The sequence below is a fragment of the Antechinus flavipes genome, chromosome 3 (genome assembly GCF_016432865.1).
Source record: "Antechinus flavipes isolate AdamAnt ecotype Samford, QLD, Australia chromosome 3, AdamAnt_v2, whole genome shotgun sequence".
NCBI classification, from domain to species: Eukaryota; Metazoa; Chordata; class Mammalia; order Dasyuromorphia; family Dasyuridae; genus Antechinus; species Antechinus flavipes.
In genome coordinates, this window is record NC_067400.1 from 387,765,443 (window position 1) to 387,778,694 (window position 13,252).

The following is a 13,252-nucleotide window of genomic DNA, read 5'->3' on the forward strand; positions in this document are numbered from 1 at the left end:
TCTATTATTAACTAATTGATTGAGTTATTTCTAATCAATAACCTCAATTACATCAGAGTATATCCCTCTTGAACTGTTTTTTTAAATTAATTGATATTTTGTGTCAATTTTATTATGTACAAGATGTGACGATAATGTAATGCAAACAAATTTTATGAGTTTTTTGTAGAAATAATAATAGGTAACATTTATGTAGCACCTATTATGTGTCAAGCACTGTGCTAAGCATTTTACAAACATCTTATATGTTCTTCACAACTCTGAGACGTAGGTGTTCTTATAACCTCCATTTTACAGAGAAAGAAACTCCAATAAACTGAAGTTAAGTAACTTGACCAGGGTTACATAGTATTAAGGAAGGTTAATTGGTTCCCTGAACTTGGTTTTTTTTTTTTTTTTTTAGTTGTTATATTTTCCTGAAAACACTGAATCAGAGTATATAAGAAATTATAAATGTGTAAAGGATGATGGTCCACCTTGACTTGACATAATGTGCTGTTTGTATCCTAAGTGGGACTCCCTGTGTGTCTTTGGCAGTCAAGACAGATGCTAATCAGTGCAGATGGGACCCTTATTTACAAATAAGCATACCATCCTATATTCATAGCAGTTCCCCAAAAAAAGAATGTGACTTTTGTTCCTTTTCCTATCTTTGTTGCACCTTTCTCCCCAGTCCCCGCCTAATGTCATACTCTTTTAGATAAAGATTTGTGTTTCTTCCTTCTTCCTTTATCCTATTGTCATAAATATGAACACTTCTTCATGGATTGTGAATTCTTTGGATTTCACGTGCATGTTCATTTCTCTTGTAATAACCCAATTTTCACATAACTTTCATGAAGTTGTGATTCTATATTAACAATAGTTACCAAGTATCTTGAGGCTAGATTTGAATTTAGTTCTTCCTAATTCCAGGTCAAGTAATTCAGTGCTCCTCCAAACTGCCTCTTAATAGCTGAACTACCTTATTATCTCACTTCTTCTCCTAACTGTCCTGTTTTCAATGACAATTGCATCATTCACCCTTTCATCTAGTTTCAAAACTTAAAATTTCTGTTAAAACTGCTACTACCATAAACCTTCATTGGTTTTACTGTAGTTTCCAAAGGGATTATTCTACCTACAATTAATTTCTCTTCTGTCTTAAAGCTGTCTTGACAGTGTTATTAATTTATCAACTTTATTGATTATTTTATTTATTATCATTTATCAGCTTATTTTGATCTGGCCATTCTCTTTTCCTTGACTATCTATTGCTTATCAAATTAAGTTCAAACTTCTTTATTTGTCATTCAAAACCCTCTGTAATACTTAATTATTTTAGCTTCCATTCACTTTTCCTGCTATTTCTACTTCTTACAGATACCCCACATAACTGCCAAAAAAAATGGCCTAGTTTTTAACAGTATGGTACAATGGAAGTCATTGGACTTGAGATCAAATCATTGCTCTGCTACTTTCTACCTTATTGATTTTGATCAAGTCACTTGTCCCTTTTGGGTAAAATGAGAGTTGGTCTAGATGCTTTATAGTTGCTTCCCTACAGTTATGATCTTGTGATTCAAAACCTGCTTCCATGCTCTCTTATCTCTACATATTTGCTCATTTCATATCCCTGTTCACCTAGAATGCCCTCTTCCTTTCTTTTTTATATCAATTTTATCCTTCAAATGTTACATCTTTCAAATGAATCCTTCCTATTCTTAAAGTTCTAGAGCAGGAATTCTTAACTTGGCATCCACAGACCCCACAGGGCATATGAATAAATTTCAGAGGCTCTGTGAACTTGAATGGAAAAAAAATTACATTTTTATCTCAATCTAATTAGTAACCTTTATAATTCTATGCATTTTATTTTATGCATTTGAAAATATTATTCTTAGAAGGATTATCAAAGGCATCTGTGACTTAAGAAGAAAAGGTTAAGAACTCTAATCCTCTAGTATTTTATAGGAGTAATCATCAAGCTCTCTTTTATATTATGGCTATTTAGGTACTTATTATATCTTCATAATTTAGCTTATATCCTGTAAAAGTAGTGATTGTATTTTATTCTTCTTTGTGTCTCCCACAGCAGTAGTACACAAGATAGATATTCAGCGAACATTTGTTGGATTGAATTATATGTAACTGAGATTGAGTAGGAGGCAAGATAGGGGACATTTTATTTCCTTTCATCATCAATGAAGCTATTACCATATATTATTACTTTGTCCAAACTCATCCCTTCTGGATAGCAAACTCTTACCTTATTTATTCTCCCAGTCCCAGTGATAGTGAATCTGCAGCTACCTAATCTCCCTGCTTCCAACTCAAGCTTCTTATTCTCTCATTCTCATCAGCCTCTACTCTACCCATCTAGTGTCTTACTTCAGTTTTACTTTACCAGTGACAGTATCAAAGGAAAGAAAGGGGAATGTGAAGGTAAAATCAGACCATAGCAAGATTGGTTAAGATTGGAAAGAAAGAATGAGAAGTCAAGGATGACATTTAGAGGACAAGTCTGTGAAAGTGCTGATGCCTTTGACGGCAATAGGGAAGTTGGGAAGGAGGGGAGTATTTGGGGGGAAAGCTAATAATGATTTCATTTTGGACATAGTGAGTCTAAGATGTCTGTGAGATTTCCAATTTGGGATGTCCAAGAGACAATTGAAGGTACAACACTTGGGGTAAGCAGAAAAGTTAGGATTGAATAAGTAGATTGGAGAATAATCAGCAAAGAGAAGTTAAATGAAGCCATGGGAGATGAGATCACTATTGAAAGAATGGAGAGGAAGAAGAAAATAGGGGCCTGTGATAAACTCCAGGGGAAGATGAAAATCCAGCAAAGGAGTCTGAAAAGGTGAGTCATCAGATAGGTAAGTGGAGAGCCAAAAACTTAGAGGAAGAGAGTATCAAGGAGAACAGTTATCACCCTTGTTAGAATATACAGAGAAATCAAGAATAATGGGACCTGAGAAAAGGTCATTTGATTTGGCAATTAAGAAATCATTGGTAAATTTGGAGAGAGCAATTTCTGTTTGATGATGAGTTTGGAAGCCAAGTGAAGAGAATGAGAGAAAAGGAAATAGCAGCACATATTATAGTCTTTACAAGCAGTTAGGCCACAAATAACATGAGAGATATGGGATGATGGTTTGTAGGGGTTGTGTGGATCAAATAAAAGTTTTTGAGCATGGGAGTTTGAGGACAGTATCATGTGCTAATTATAATCTATTCAGTAATAATAATACTGATCAAAAATAAAAAATTCCAAATCTGGAAGTCTCTATATTATAGAGGAGATCAACAGAGTTGATCTGAAAGCTAGAAAGATCTGGCTTCAGATTCCAACTCGGACACATATTAATTCTTTCAGCATGGGCAAGAGAGTTGATTTCTCAGTGCTTTAGGAAATTTTCTAATTTATTAAATTGTAAAAAAGGTACTAATCTGCTATATGTCTTCATTGTTCCTTTTTCAGTAAGAGAAGTCCTTTTATTTGACTGTTAATTTAATTTCCCTAAATAAATAAAGGCATTTCTGTTTAGTGGCCAAATAAATAGGCTTCGAATAACTTTTTAGTGCTGTGATCACTGGGAAAAGCTATATTTGAAATACATGTAAATTAAGTACTATATGTTATTTGGATACTACCTCTTTATTTGACTATAGCTAAACACATATCCTGAGAGAGGATCAGCAGGATACTTATAGAATCATGCTACTTAAAATAAATCTCATAGACCTGAATTTTAAGTTCACTTAAGTTCAAACTTCATTATGGAATAATGTTTTAATAATATTTTAAACACATTCTACTGTGTTCTCAGATAGTATTGTTTATTATTTCGATTCCTGGTATGTTTCGTGTGCGTGTGTGTGTGTGTGTGTGTATGACATAATGCATACAATATGAGATGGCAGGACATAATATGATGAAATATAAATTATATTTATGCCAGTTAAAGATCAATAATTTTTAAATTTTTATTTACCTAAAACTTAAATACAAAAGAAGAAGAAAAACAAAATAAAAAAGAAAGAAAGAAAAGGGGAAAAAAGAGAAAAAGAATATTGTTGGGGGCAGCTTGGTGGTGCAGTGGATAGAGCACCAGCCTTGAAGGCAGGAGGATTTGAGTTCAAATCTATCCTCACTTCCTTATTTACTACTGCCTAGCTGTGTGACCCTGGGGCAAGTCACTTAACCACAATTACCTCAGCGGGAGTGAGGGGGGAGTGAGTGGGGGGGTGAGAATGTCCTTAGTTAACTGTAAAACTAATCAAACTATAGCTATTTCAGATTTGTTAGTTTAAAGGTTAGAAATAATATTTGAGAGAATGCTATTGTATTATGGAAAGCAAAAAGAAACGAAGTATAAATCAGTCATTTAAAAAAATAAATTTAGCAATAATACATTAAAGGAATCCTCTTTTAATTCTTAGTTCCTATCTTCTCTTGGTTATTATCCTTTTATTCTGTTTTTAGCTTATTTACATATTATTTGCCTATTATCTCCCTTCTATTGTGAGCTTCTTGAGGACTGCCTTATGCTTTTCTTTGCAGCCTCACTGCTTTATCAGATTGCTTAACATATTTTTCAGTCCTGTCTGACTTTTTGAGACTCCATTCAGAGTTTTCTTGACAAAGAAGTGGTTTGAAAATAAATCTTGACATTTCTTTCTCCATATCATGAGACAACTGCCTTAGGTCATACAGCTGCTAAGTGTCTGGGACCAGATCTGAACTCAGGAAGGTGAGACTTTCTGATGCCAGGTCTGGAGTTCTATCTACTTTGCCATCTCACTGGCCCACTTAGCACATAGTAGGCGCTTAAAATTTTTTTTATTAACTGACAAGTAGACTTTTTTACTTTTATTAATACAATTTTTGAGGTGTTTTTCAAATGTGAAAAGTATTCATGTAGAACATTTAAGTGATTGGCTAAATTATGTGAATCATATAATATTTTTGGCTTTGTTTTTCCTATTGTTTTCTTTAATGAAGAGTTGGGATTGAAGTGAAAGGGCAAAGAAAGACAGGGAAAGGATAATAAAATTAAAACCAAAGAAAGAAAAGAAAGAAATTTTTTTTTTATGTAAAGAGAACAGAAAAAATGTTAGATATTAGACCAAATAAGCAGGCAGTCTTGAAGCTATAGGTTTTTCTTCTTATATTCTTAAAAAAAAAAAAAAAAAAAAAAAAAAACTAGATTATAAATGACATACACACCATTTACATATATGTACTCATATACATATATGTGAATGTATATGTATGCATACACACATATATGCCTATTCTGATTGTTTTAAGTTTAGAATAAAAATTTTTAAAATATATTTAAAGTATTTAAAGAATTTTAGCTATTTGTAAACATTATCATATTTGCAAAAGGTAACTCAAGTCCATTCTCTATCTTTCCCTTAATTTGTTCAATTAACATTATTTAAATATTTCAGTTAAAAATATTTAGTGTTAACTTGAATTTTTTAAAAAATCTCCTCAAAACTTGTCACTTTATTTTATGTGTGTAGGCCTTCTCTTTACCACATTTTACTCAGAGGTGTTCTGCTTTTAGAAATCATTCTTCTTGGAATAACGTAAACCAAACATAGTTCATTGCCAATTACAAAAATTGTATTTCACAATCGCAAATTATTAAACCACTTTTTTTTCCATTGCAAAAGAGACTTACTGAATTGTTTAGCCCTGAGCAAACTGATTTCCCAACCCACATCTGTTAAAGCAGCCTACAAAAGCAGCCTACAAATAACTGGTGCTCTTTTATTAGAAAAATATAGATGAAGTATTTATTAAGTGTTTATTGTGTTCCAAGAACTGTGCTAAGCACTGGAATTACAAAGAAAAGTAAAAAGAAAGAACCTTACCTCAAGGAGTTTACATTCCAACAGGAGAACACATAAAAGGGAACTGGATTGTAGAGAAGTCCAGGAAGTCAGTAGTTTTTACTCTGCCATTTTAGGCTAATTTTCATGTATCTTCTGAATTTTTATGAAAGTGTTGAGGTCATAAATATTTTAAACTAGTGAGTATTTGTAGAAAAGTAAAAATAATATATATACATATTTATATATGTTATATATGGACATACACACACACATATATATATATGTACACATATCAGCATAATCTATAGGTGATGTAACTGATTTCCTAAAGAATTGGATCTGTATGTTTTGAATTTGATTTTTTTAAAAAGAAAATCCAATTTAAGGTCAACATTTTAGAAGTCAATTTATTACCATATAATTTATAATATAATTAAATCTTGCTAAAAGTCATTATGAAATCTCTTATCAGTTGAATTTCAGGCCATGGTAATGATATTTAATCTTGTTTGAAAATGCTTAAATTTATAAATTATAAATATGATATATTTTTTTCATTTCACAGAATTTTCTTTTAAATAAGCTGAACAAAGACATCTATAAACCTCTGCTAATTAACTTCTCAGCACAGACTACCGCAGCTCAAACTCAGAACATTATCATGTCAAAATTAGACAAAAGGCGAAAGGGAGTTTTTGGTCCTCCTCTGGGCAAGAAAATGGTAATGAATTCCTTTTCCTACTTGTACATTATTAAATTACTATTTGTATACTCAGTTATCATCAGAACAAGTTTAAAGGACTTCTACACAGGTTTTATATCTTATATTTTGTTTTTAATGAGAAAAATGGCAAAAAAAAAATTGCACTGATCTGAAAATTATGATAATGGAAATTATTATGATGATTAGGATTATTTGTCAATAGAAAATGTATCTGGGAGCAGCTAGCTCAGTGGATAGAACACCAATCCTGGAGTCAGTTACTTGAGTTCAAATCTGGCCTCAGACACCTGTGTCTTTTTTAGCTGTGTGCCCAGCAAATCACTTAACCTCAATTGCCTCACCAAAAAAAAAAAAAAAAAAAAAAAAAAAGTGTATCTGTTCTAATTAAAATAAAATTAATTTTCTAATTCCCTTTTGTGTCCCCTTATTTTCATTTGCTTATTTTGCTCACATAATTCCTTTTCCTTTCAGATTACCTTTATATATTATATATGTATGTCTATATATACATGTGTGTATATACACATGAACACATATGGATTCATCACACCTGATGTAATATATACGCATATGTATGTATGTTTGCATGTATACATGCATACTTAGATATTTATGTGTTGTTTCTTCCATTCAAATATGTGATTTTTTTTTTAAGTGAGTATTATTTTTTATCTCTCATTATATCTCCAGCACTTATCTCAGTGTCTGGTACAGAATAAATGCTTAATAAATGCTAGATTACTGATTCACTGGCCATTGAAGCATCAGAACTGTCTCATTATCATCTGAATAAAATGACCCATCTATGCTCATTTGCATTTTCCCATTTTGACTCATTTTTTATTCATTATGTCATATGTCATACACAATTTCATTAAATTCCACAGAATGAATTTTCTTTTTTTACAATACCTAGTCTGTGATTTTTTTACATCTTAAAACAGATCTTGATAAAGGATTTCTTATCTGTAAAATAAGGGAAGAGAAGTAAAGAATCTGTATGGTCCTGAGCAGCTCTAAATCCTGTGATTATTTTTGTGATAATTTTTCCTATGTATTGTACATTCAGCTTTAGTATTGTTCATGTATGACACTATATTATAGCTGGGTTTAAGCTAATTTGTGGATTCTTGCAAGATTCTTTGGGGTCCGAGGATGGGATAGGGCAATTAGAGTTAAGTAACTTGCTCAGGGTAACACAACTCTTAAGTGTTAAGTGTTTGAAACCAATTTTGAATTCAGGTCTTTCTGACTTCAGGGCCAGTGCTCTATCCACTGAGCATCTAGCTACTCTTCTTGCAAGATTCTTGAAAAGAGTCTAAGGAAATAGACTAGTGGGCACAGTGTTCTATGGAAAGTAGCTAAGAATAATATCTTATTTGGTTTGGTTTATTTAGGTTCCCAAAGAGTAAAATGAACAAAGGTTATTGTGAGGATCAGATGAGATATTTGCAAAACACTTCTCACTATATCTAGCATATATTAAGAGTTATATAAATGCTAGATATTCTTATTATATGCAATATTGTGATTGCTTGTTCAAAATCTACGTTGTTGTTAGGATGCCTTAATAGGTAGCAGGAAAGTTTAATTTATACTATGATTCAATAAATGAAGCTAGTTTATATTGGGAATGGATTACAATAACTTTGGATTGAGTACTTCTTTTAGTTGTAAAAATTTGAAAAAAAATCTCTGCTTTTGAACCTCACAATCTTATACATGGTCACTTTTGAAGTTAACCTTATTGACCATGTCAGTTAGTTAAATTATTGAATAATTAATTTGATTTAATTTTTAAGATAGAATAAAAAAGCACCATCTAATTCATATTTAAGTGATCAAGTTAATTTCTCTATTTATTTTGTAGTAAAAAATCAGAATTAACCATCCTTTTGATGCATTTAAAACTTAAGGTTGAATATTGAGATCTATCATAATTAAGAATTAAAATATATGCATAAAAAATAACATAGTTCAAACAAAAAAATGTTCCTTCCTCAAAAGTAAAATATTTAACACAATTATCTGCATAATTATTTTTATTATTTATTTGACTTTACCCACTTAGGAAACCCACTTGCTTCTCTTCAGTAAAACAAATAGATTTTTTTTTCTATAAATGACTGCTTGTTTATTCTTCTTATAGATTTCTTTAACTTGTTTTAAATCACAAGATAATAAAACCCAATTGGTAAGAATGATTTTTTCTCATATTACCAAGACCCTTGTGTAATAGAAATTGATATAATTCAGCCAACATTGTTAACTACTCTGTGATAGGCATCTAGTTCTAGCTATAGAACCTATTCATAAACAGAAATGTTCTCTTTTCCACTTCAAATTTGATTTAATATTCATTTATCAAACACTTATTAAATACCTATTTTGTATAGACTTCTGCGTGGTACTGAGGGAAAGAAATATTTAGATAAGACATGGACTATACTTTCTTGGAATTTCTAGTGCTGGCTGAAAATAAAAATTTGGGAATCATATTTATAGAGGTGGCTCTGTAGGAGATTTAAGTTGCTAAGGGGGGAAATATATAGAAAGAAAAAGGCCAAAGAAAAACTTTGTAGAATATTAATATTTAGGATCTGGAGAGAGAAAGAAGAGTTAGCAAAGGAAGCAGAAAAAAAGGAACCAGGAGAGCGTGGCATCTCTGAAGCCAAGGGAGAAGACAGTCTGTCAAAGAAGGGTAGTCAGAGCAGCCATTAAAGTCATATTTTAAACTTGGCCTTTCCTCTGCTGTGTCTTGTATAAAATAGACATAATACAAGTTACTTCAGTGAATAGAAATCTCATATGACCTTTTACATCCCTCCCACTTGTTCCTGAATCTTCCCTTATATCTTCCCCCTGTTTACAGCTATCATCTCCTAATGGTTGCTTTGTTCCTTTTTTTCTAATAAATCCCATAATTTCTTCAGGGGAGGAATGCCAAATTTTTAGTTGAAATTTGCATTTTATGTTGACTGTCAAGACCTGTGTACACAAATCCAGTGGCTTATATAGGGCTCAAAGTCCTGAAATCATCCTGTGGCCAGGTTTATATATCTCTTGTCCTGACTGACACTGAAAATGCATGCAAGACAAGATTCAGCCTGTTAGTCTGCTTTCTTGTAGAAATTCCTATCAAATAAGCACAAGCATCAGTTTGACATATAATACAGCTTCATCCATTTTATTAAACAGTCCCTAGCAGTCAGTAGTGTCAAAAGCTAGATATAGGTCAAGGAGGATGAAAATTCAGAAAAACTAACTAGATTCAATGATGATATAAGTTTGGCAAAGTACCAAATACATTGTAATTTAATAGAGTTTCTGTGTGTGTGTGTGTGTGTGTGTGTGTGTGTGTGTGTGTGTGTCCATCTTTCTATCTCTTCATTATTTTTGAGAAAATAGTTTCACTAGAGTAGTTGGGATGGACATCAGACAGCAAATGGTTGAAAATTGGCTAGAGAGATATTGAGAACATTAGGTATAGTCTCCATTTCTAAATATATGACAGTGACAGATGGGGTGGAAAGCTTTTTTTAGGATTGGAAAGGAACGAATGTAACTCTATAAGCTGATGAAAAGCTGTCACTGGAGCAAGAAAAATAAAAAAAAAAAATCATGAGAGAGACATGATAATTAATGGAGTGAGGTGCTAGAAAAGGAGGGAAAGAACAGACAAAAGGGCTGGTCTTTAGAAGGAGTAGGGATCCTTCATCCTCCGAGATAGGATTGGCAGAGAGAAAAAGTGAAGACACTGAGAAATTCCGAGTATGTATTGAGAAGGAGGGTTAAGAGAGTTATTCCAGCTTTCCCCCATGAAATGGTTGACTTCTTCATCTGCTTTAAGTGTGGTAATGAAGTATAGATGGGCTTTTGAGAGAGAGAAAGATTTGAAGCAGTCACTGCATAGAATGAGAAATTTACAAATAGGAATATTTGTAGAGCTTCACTTTTTTCCTCTATTTTTAAATAAGTTTCTTAGAAGCAACACAATACAGTGGAAAGAAGTACAGATGAGGCAAGAGGTGGAAGGCAATGAAATAGGGGCGTTGAGCAACTTGTATGAATAGGTAGGCAGGGAAAGGGGCTGTCGAGTTTGGGGAAGCTAAAAGTTGAATTTGAATGAAATAGAGAACGTGTGAAAAGGAATTCTATAAAACAAGATTATGATGGCAGGTTTTGGTCAGCTTACATGCCAAATTAAAAATAATTGTTTTGTCCCATATTAATAGGGATTCACTGAAGGTTTTTGAGTAGAGGAATGGCATATTTCATGCGCCTCAAAAAAAGAGAAATATTTGTCTATAAATAGCACATTAATTCTGAAATTTGGAGTATAATCTAGGATTCTCATAATTCTAATTATAATTTTTAGGTTGTCTTTGTAGATGATGTAAACATGCCAGCTCGGGAAGTATATGGTGCTCAACCACCAGTTGAATTACTTCGCCAGTGGTTAGATCACTGGAACTGGTATGATCTGAAAGACTGTTCCATGATTAAACTAGTGGATGCTCAAATCATGTGTGCTATGGGACCTCCGGGTAAGTCTTTTCTGAATTTGCAATTTAAAAAACAAATATCATATCCTGATTTCCCCCAATCTGCCCCTCTTCCTACATTGAACAGGTTAGAATTTCATTGATTCATTTGTACATTAGTCATATATGAGCATTCCTGCCTACCTCTATATATGTATATACATATATATAATCTTTAATTTTTAAATTATAATTTAACAAAAATGAACTAACACTAACATTTCAATATCCAGAAGACAATACAAAAGAATTATATCTGAGACTGTGAATTTCTATCATGTAGTTTAAAATATTTTTTAATGCTTCACTGGTGCTCTTTTTTTCTTTTTCATCTGTTATTACCCTTTAGCTCCCAATCACTACTTCCCAAAATGGTTAATATTTTAATTTACATAGTATAATATTTTATATTTATGTGATATGCTAGACATTAGCAATCTGTAAATGATTTTCAGGAGTTCTGCTGACATCACTAGGCAAAATTACAAAGTTGACCAAGGTTACTTTTTATAATCTTTACCTTTTTCCCACCATCTGATATTCTTCCATCATTTTTAGGCACCCAGCTCTCATACTACCTCCTAAGCCTGTCCAAAGCTCATTGTTGTGGCTTCTCTAAAACCTGCTCTTGCCTGGAGTAACTCATTCTTCACAATTATCCTTCTGTTTTCTTCCTTTCCAATAAAAATAATAACATTTCACAGAGTTCAGTTTACCTTTTTTTTTTTTTTTTTTTTTTTTTTTTTTAAGCTCAGTTAAGTATTAGTCAGTCTGGGTAAGGTAATTCAAAGTAAGTGATCAACAGCATGAATGATAGATATATTTACATAGGTAAATTTGGGCTTCACTCACTATAGGATATTTTCAAATAGAAGCTTGTTAACGCAAATATGTATCTAATTGGTGGAATGTATGTGCAAGATACATTCCCAGTTTCATCATTTCCCTCTAAGCATCCATCTCCTTTTCTATGCTGTTCCATGTTCCTTTGGAGCAGAATAATATTGTCAGATTGAGGTCACAGCATTCTGCAACATCTAAAGCTATATTTTCTGAAGAGAAAATCTTCTTCCTATCTTGTCTCTGAGAAGATAAGAGGATAAAGCCAAATCTAGAAAATGTCCTCTATATAGCTAAACACCAACCTGTGTTTCTATAAGGTACCCATACACATGACTACCCAAAGTAAGTATAATACAGTGAAACAAGAATTGAATTTGGAGTAAATTTTACTCTGTCACTGACTGTGACAACTTGCACAATGGGCATCGAATTTTTGAATTTAAATTTCCTCATCTATAAAATGGAGTACGAGTTGTAGGAAAGGCATGAGGAAGGTCCCTTTGAGCTCCCAAGTTATTTATCTTCTTCCAGTTATATGATTTTGTTTTTTCATATTTTCTGGAGCATAACTCCCAGGATACTCACGGATCAGCTGTACAAATAAAAGTATACGATTCTTTATACAAACCTGATAGTTGTAAATTTGCATTTATGCAAAAAGATATATTAAGATATTTTAAAAATCCTTTATAAATAGATTTGCCAAAGGATTACTTTAACAAATTTCTCTAGTGTACAAAATATAATATAATTAAAAAATATCCTGTAAAATAAATATGTATCCATTATATACAATAAGGTATAATGTATTTATTATAAATATCTGAGGTAGATGCCAAGGCCTCACATTTTGATATTTTATTCTCTTTATAACATTTGATGATATAATCCTATAGGAAGTAAAATTAATTAACCATCCAAACTACTTAATCAAATCTCAAGGACATTCATTTTATAGAGAATTTGGAAAATGAGAGTATTATGCTGTTTCTGACTATATAAATATAGATAAATTGGATTTTAAATGTCGTATTCATTAGCAGGTTTAAAGGATAATCTGATGCTTCTGGTCTCTAATGCAGGGATTAGGCATGTAAATGTACTATGAAAAATAAAACCACTGAATTTGTCTGTCAGCTCTGATTTCCCCTGGAGATTTCAACCTAACCTAAGACAAAGTCCACATAACTGCAGATGCCAATTATTCTCATAAAGTGAAAACAACCCCATGGTCCAAAGTTATCCAGACAACTCTGCTAAATTTGATTAGATGGGTGTTTATCCTTTGCTTCAGTCTATGCTGTGTAAA

At 32.2% G+C, this 13,252-nt stretch overlaps 1 protein-coding gene across 1 annotated transcript in view; it reads left to right on the forward strand.

Annotated features, from left to right (window-relative positions):
* The window catches only part of DNAH7 (dynein axonemal heavy chain 7), a 284,922-nt gene that overhangs the window by 157,634 nt on the left and 114,036 nt on the right, over positions 1-13,252 (forward strand). The window contains exons 36-37 of the mRNA XM_051985973.1: positions 6,398-6,553; positions 10,935-11,103. Of these exons, the coding sequence (XP_051841933.1) occupies positions 6,398-6,553; positions 10,935-11,103 (325 nt within the window). The remainder of the gene's footprint in view (positions 1-6,397; positions 6,554-10,934; positions 11,104-13,252) is intronic.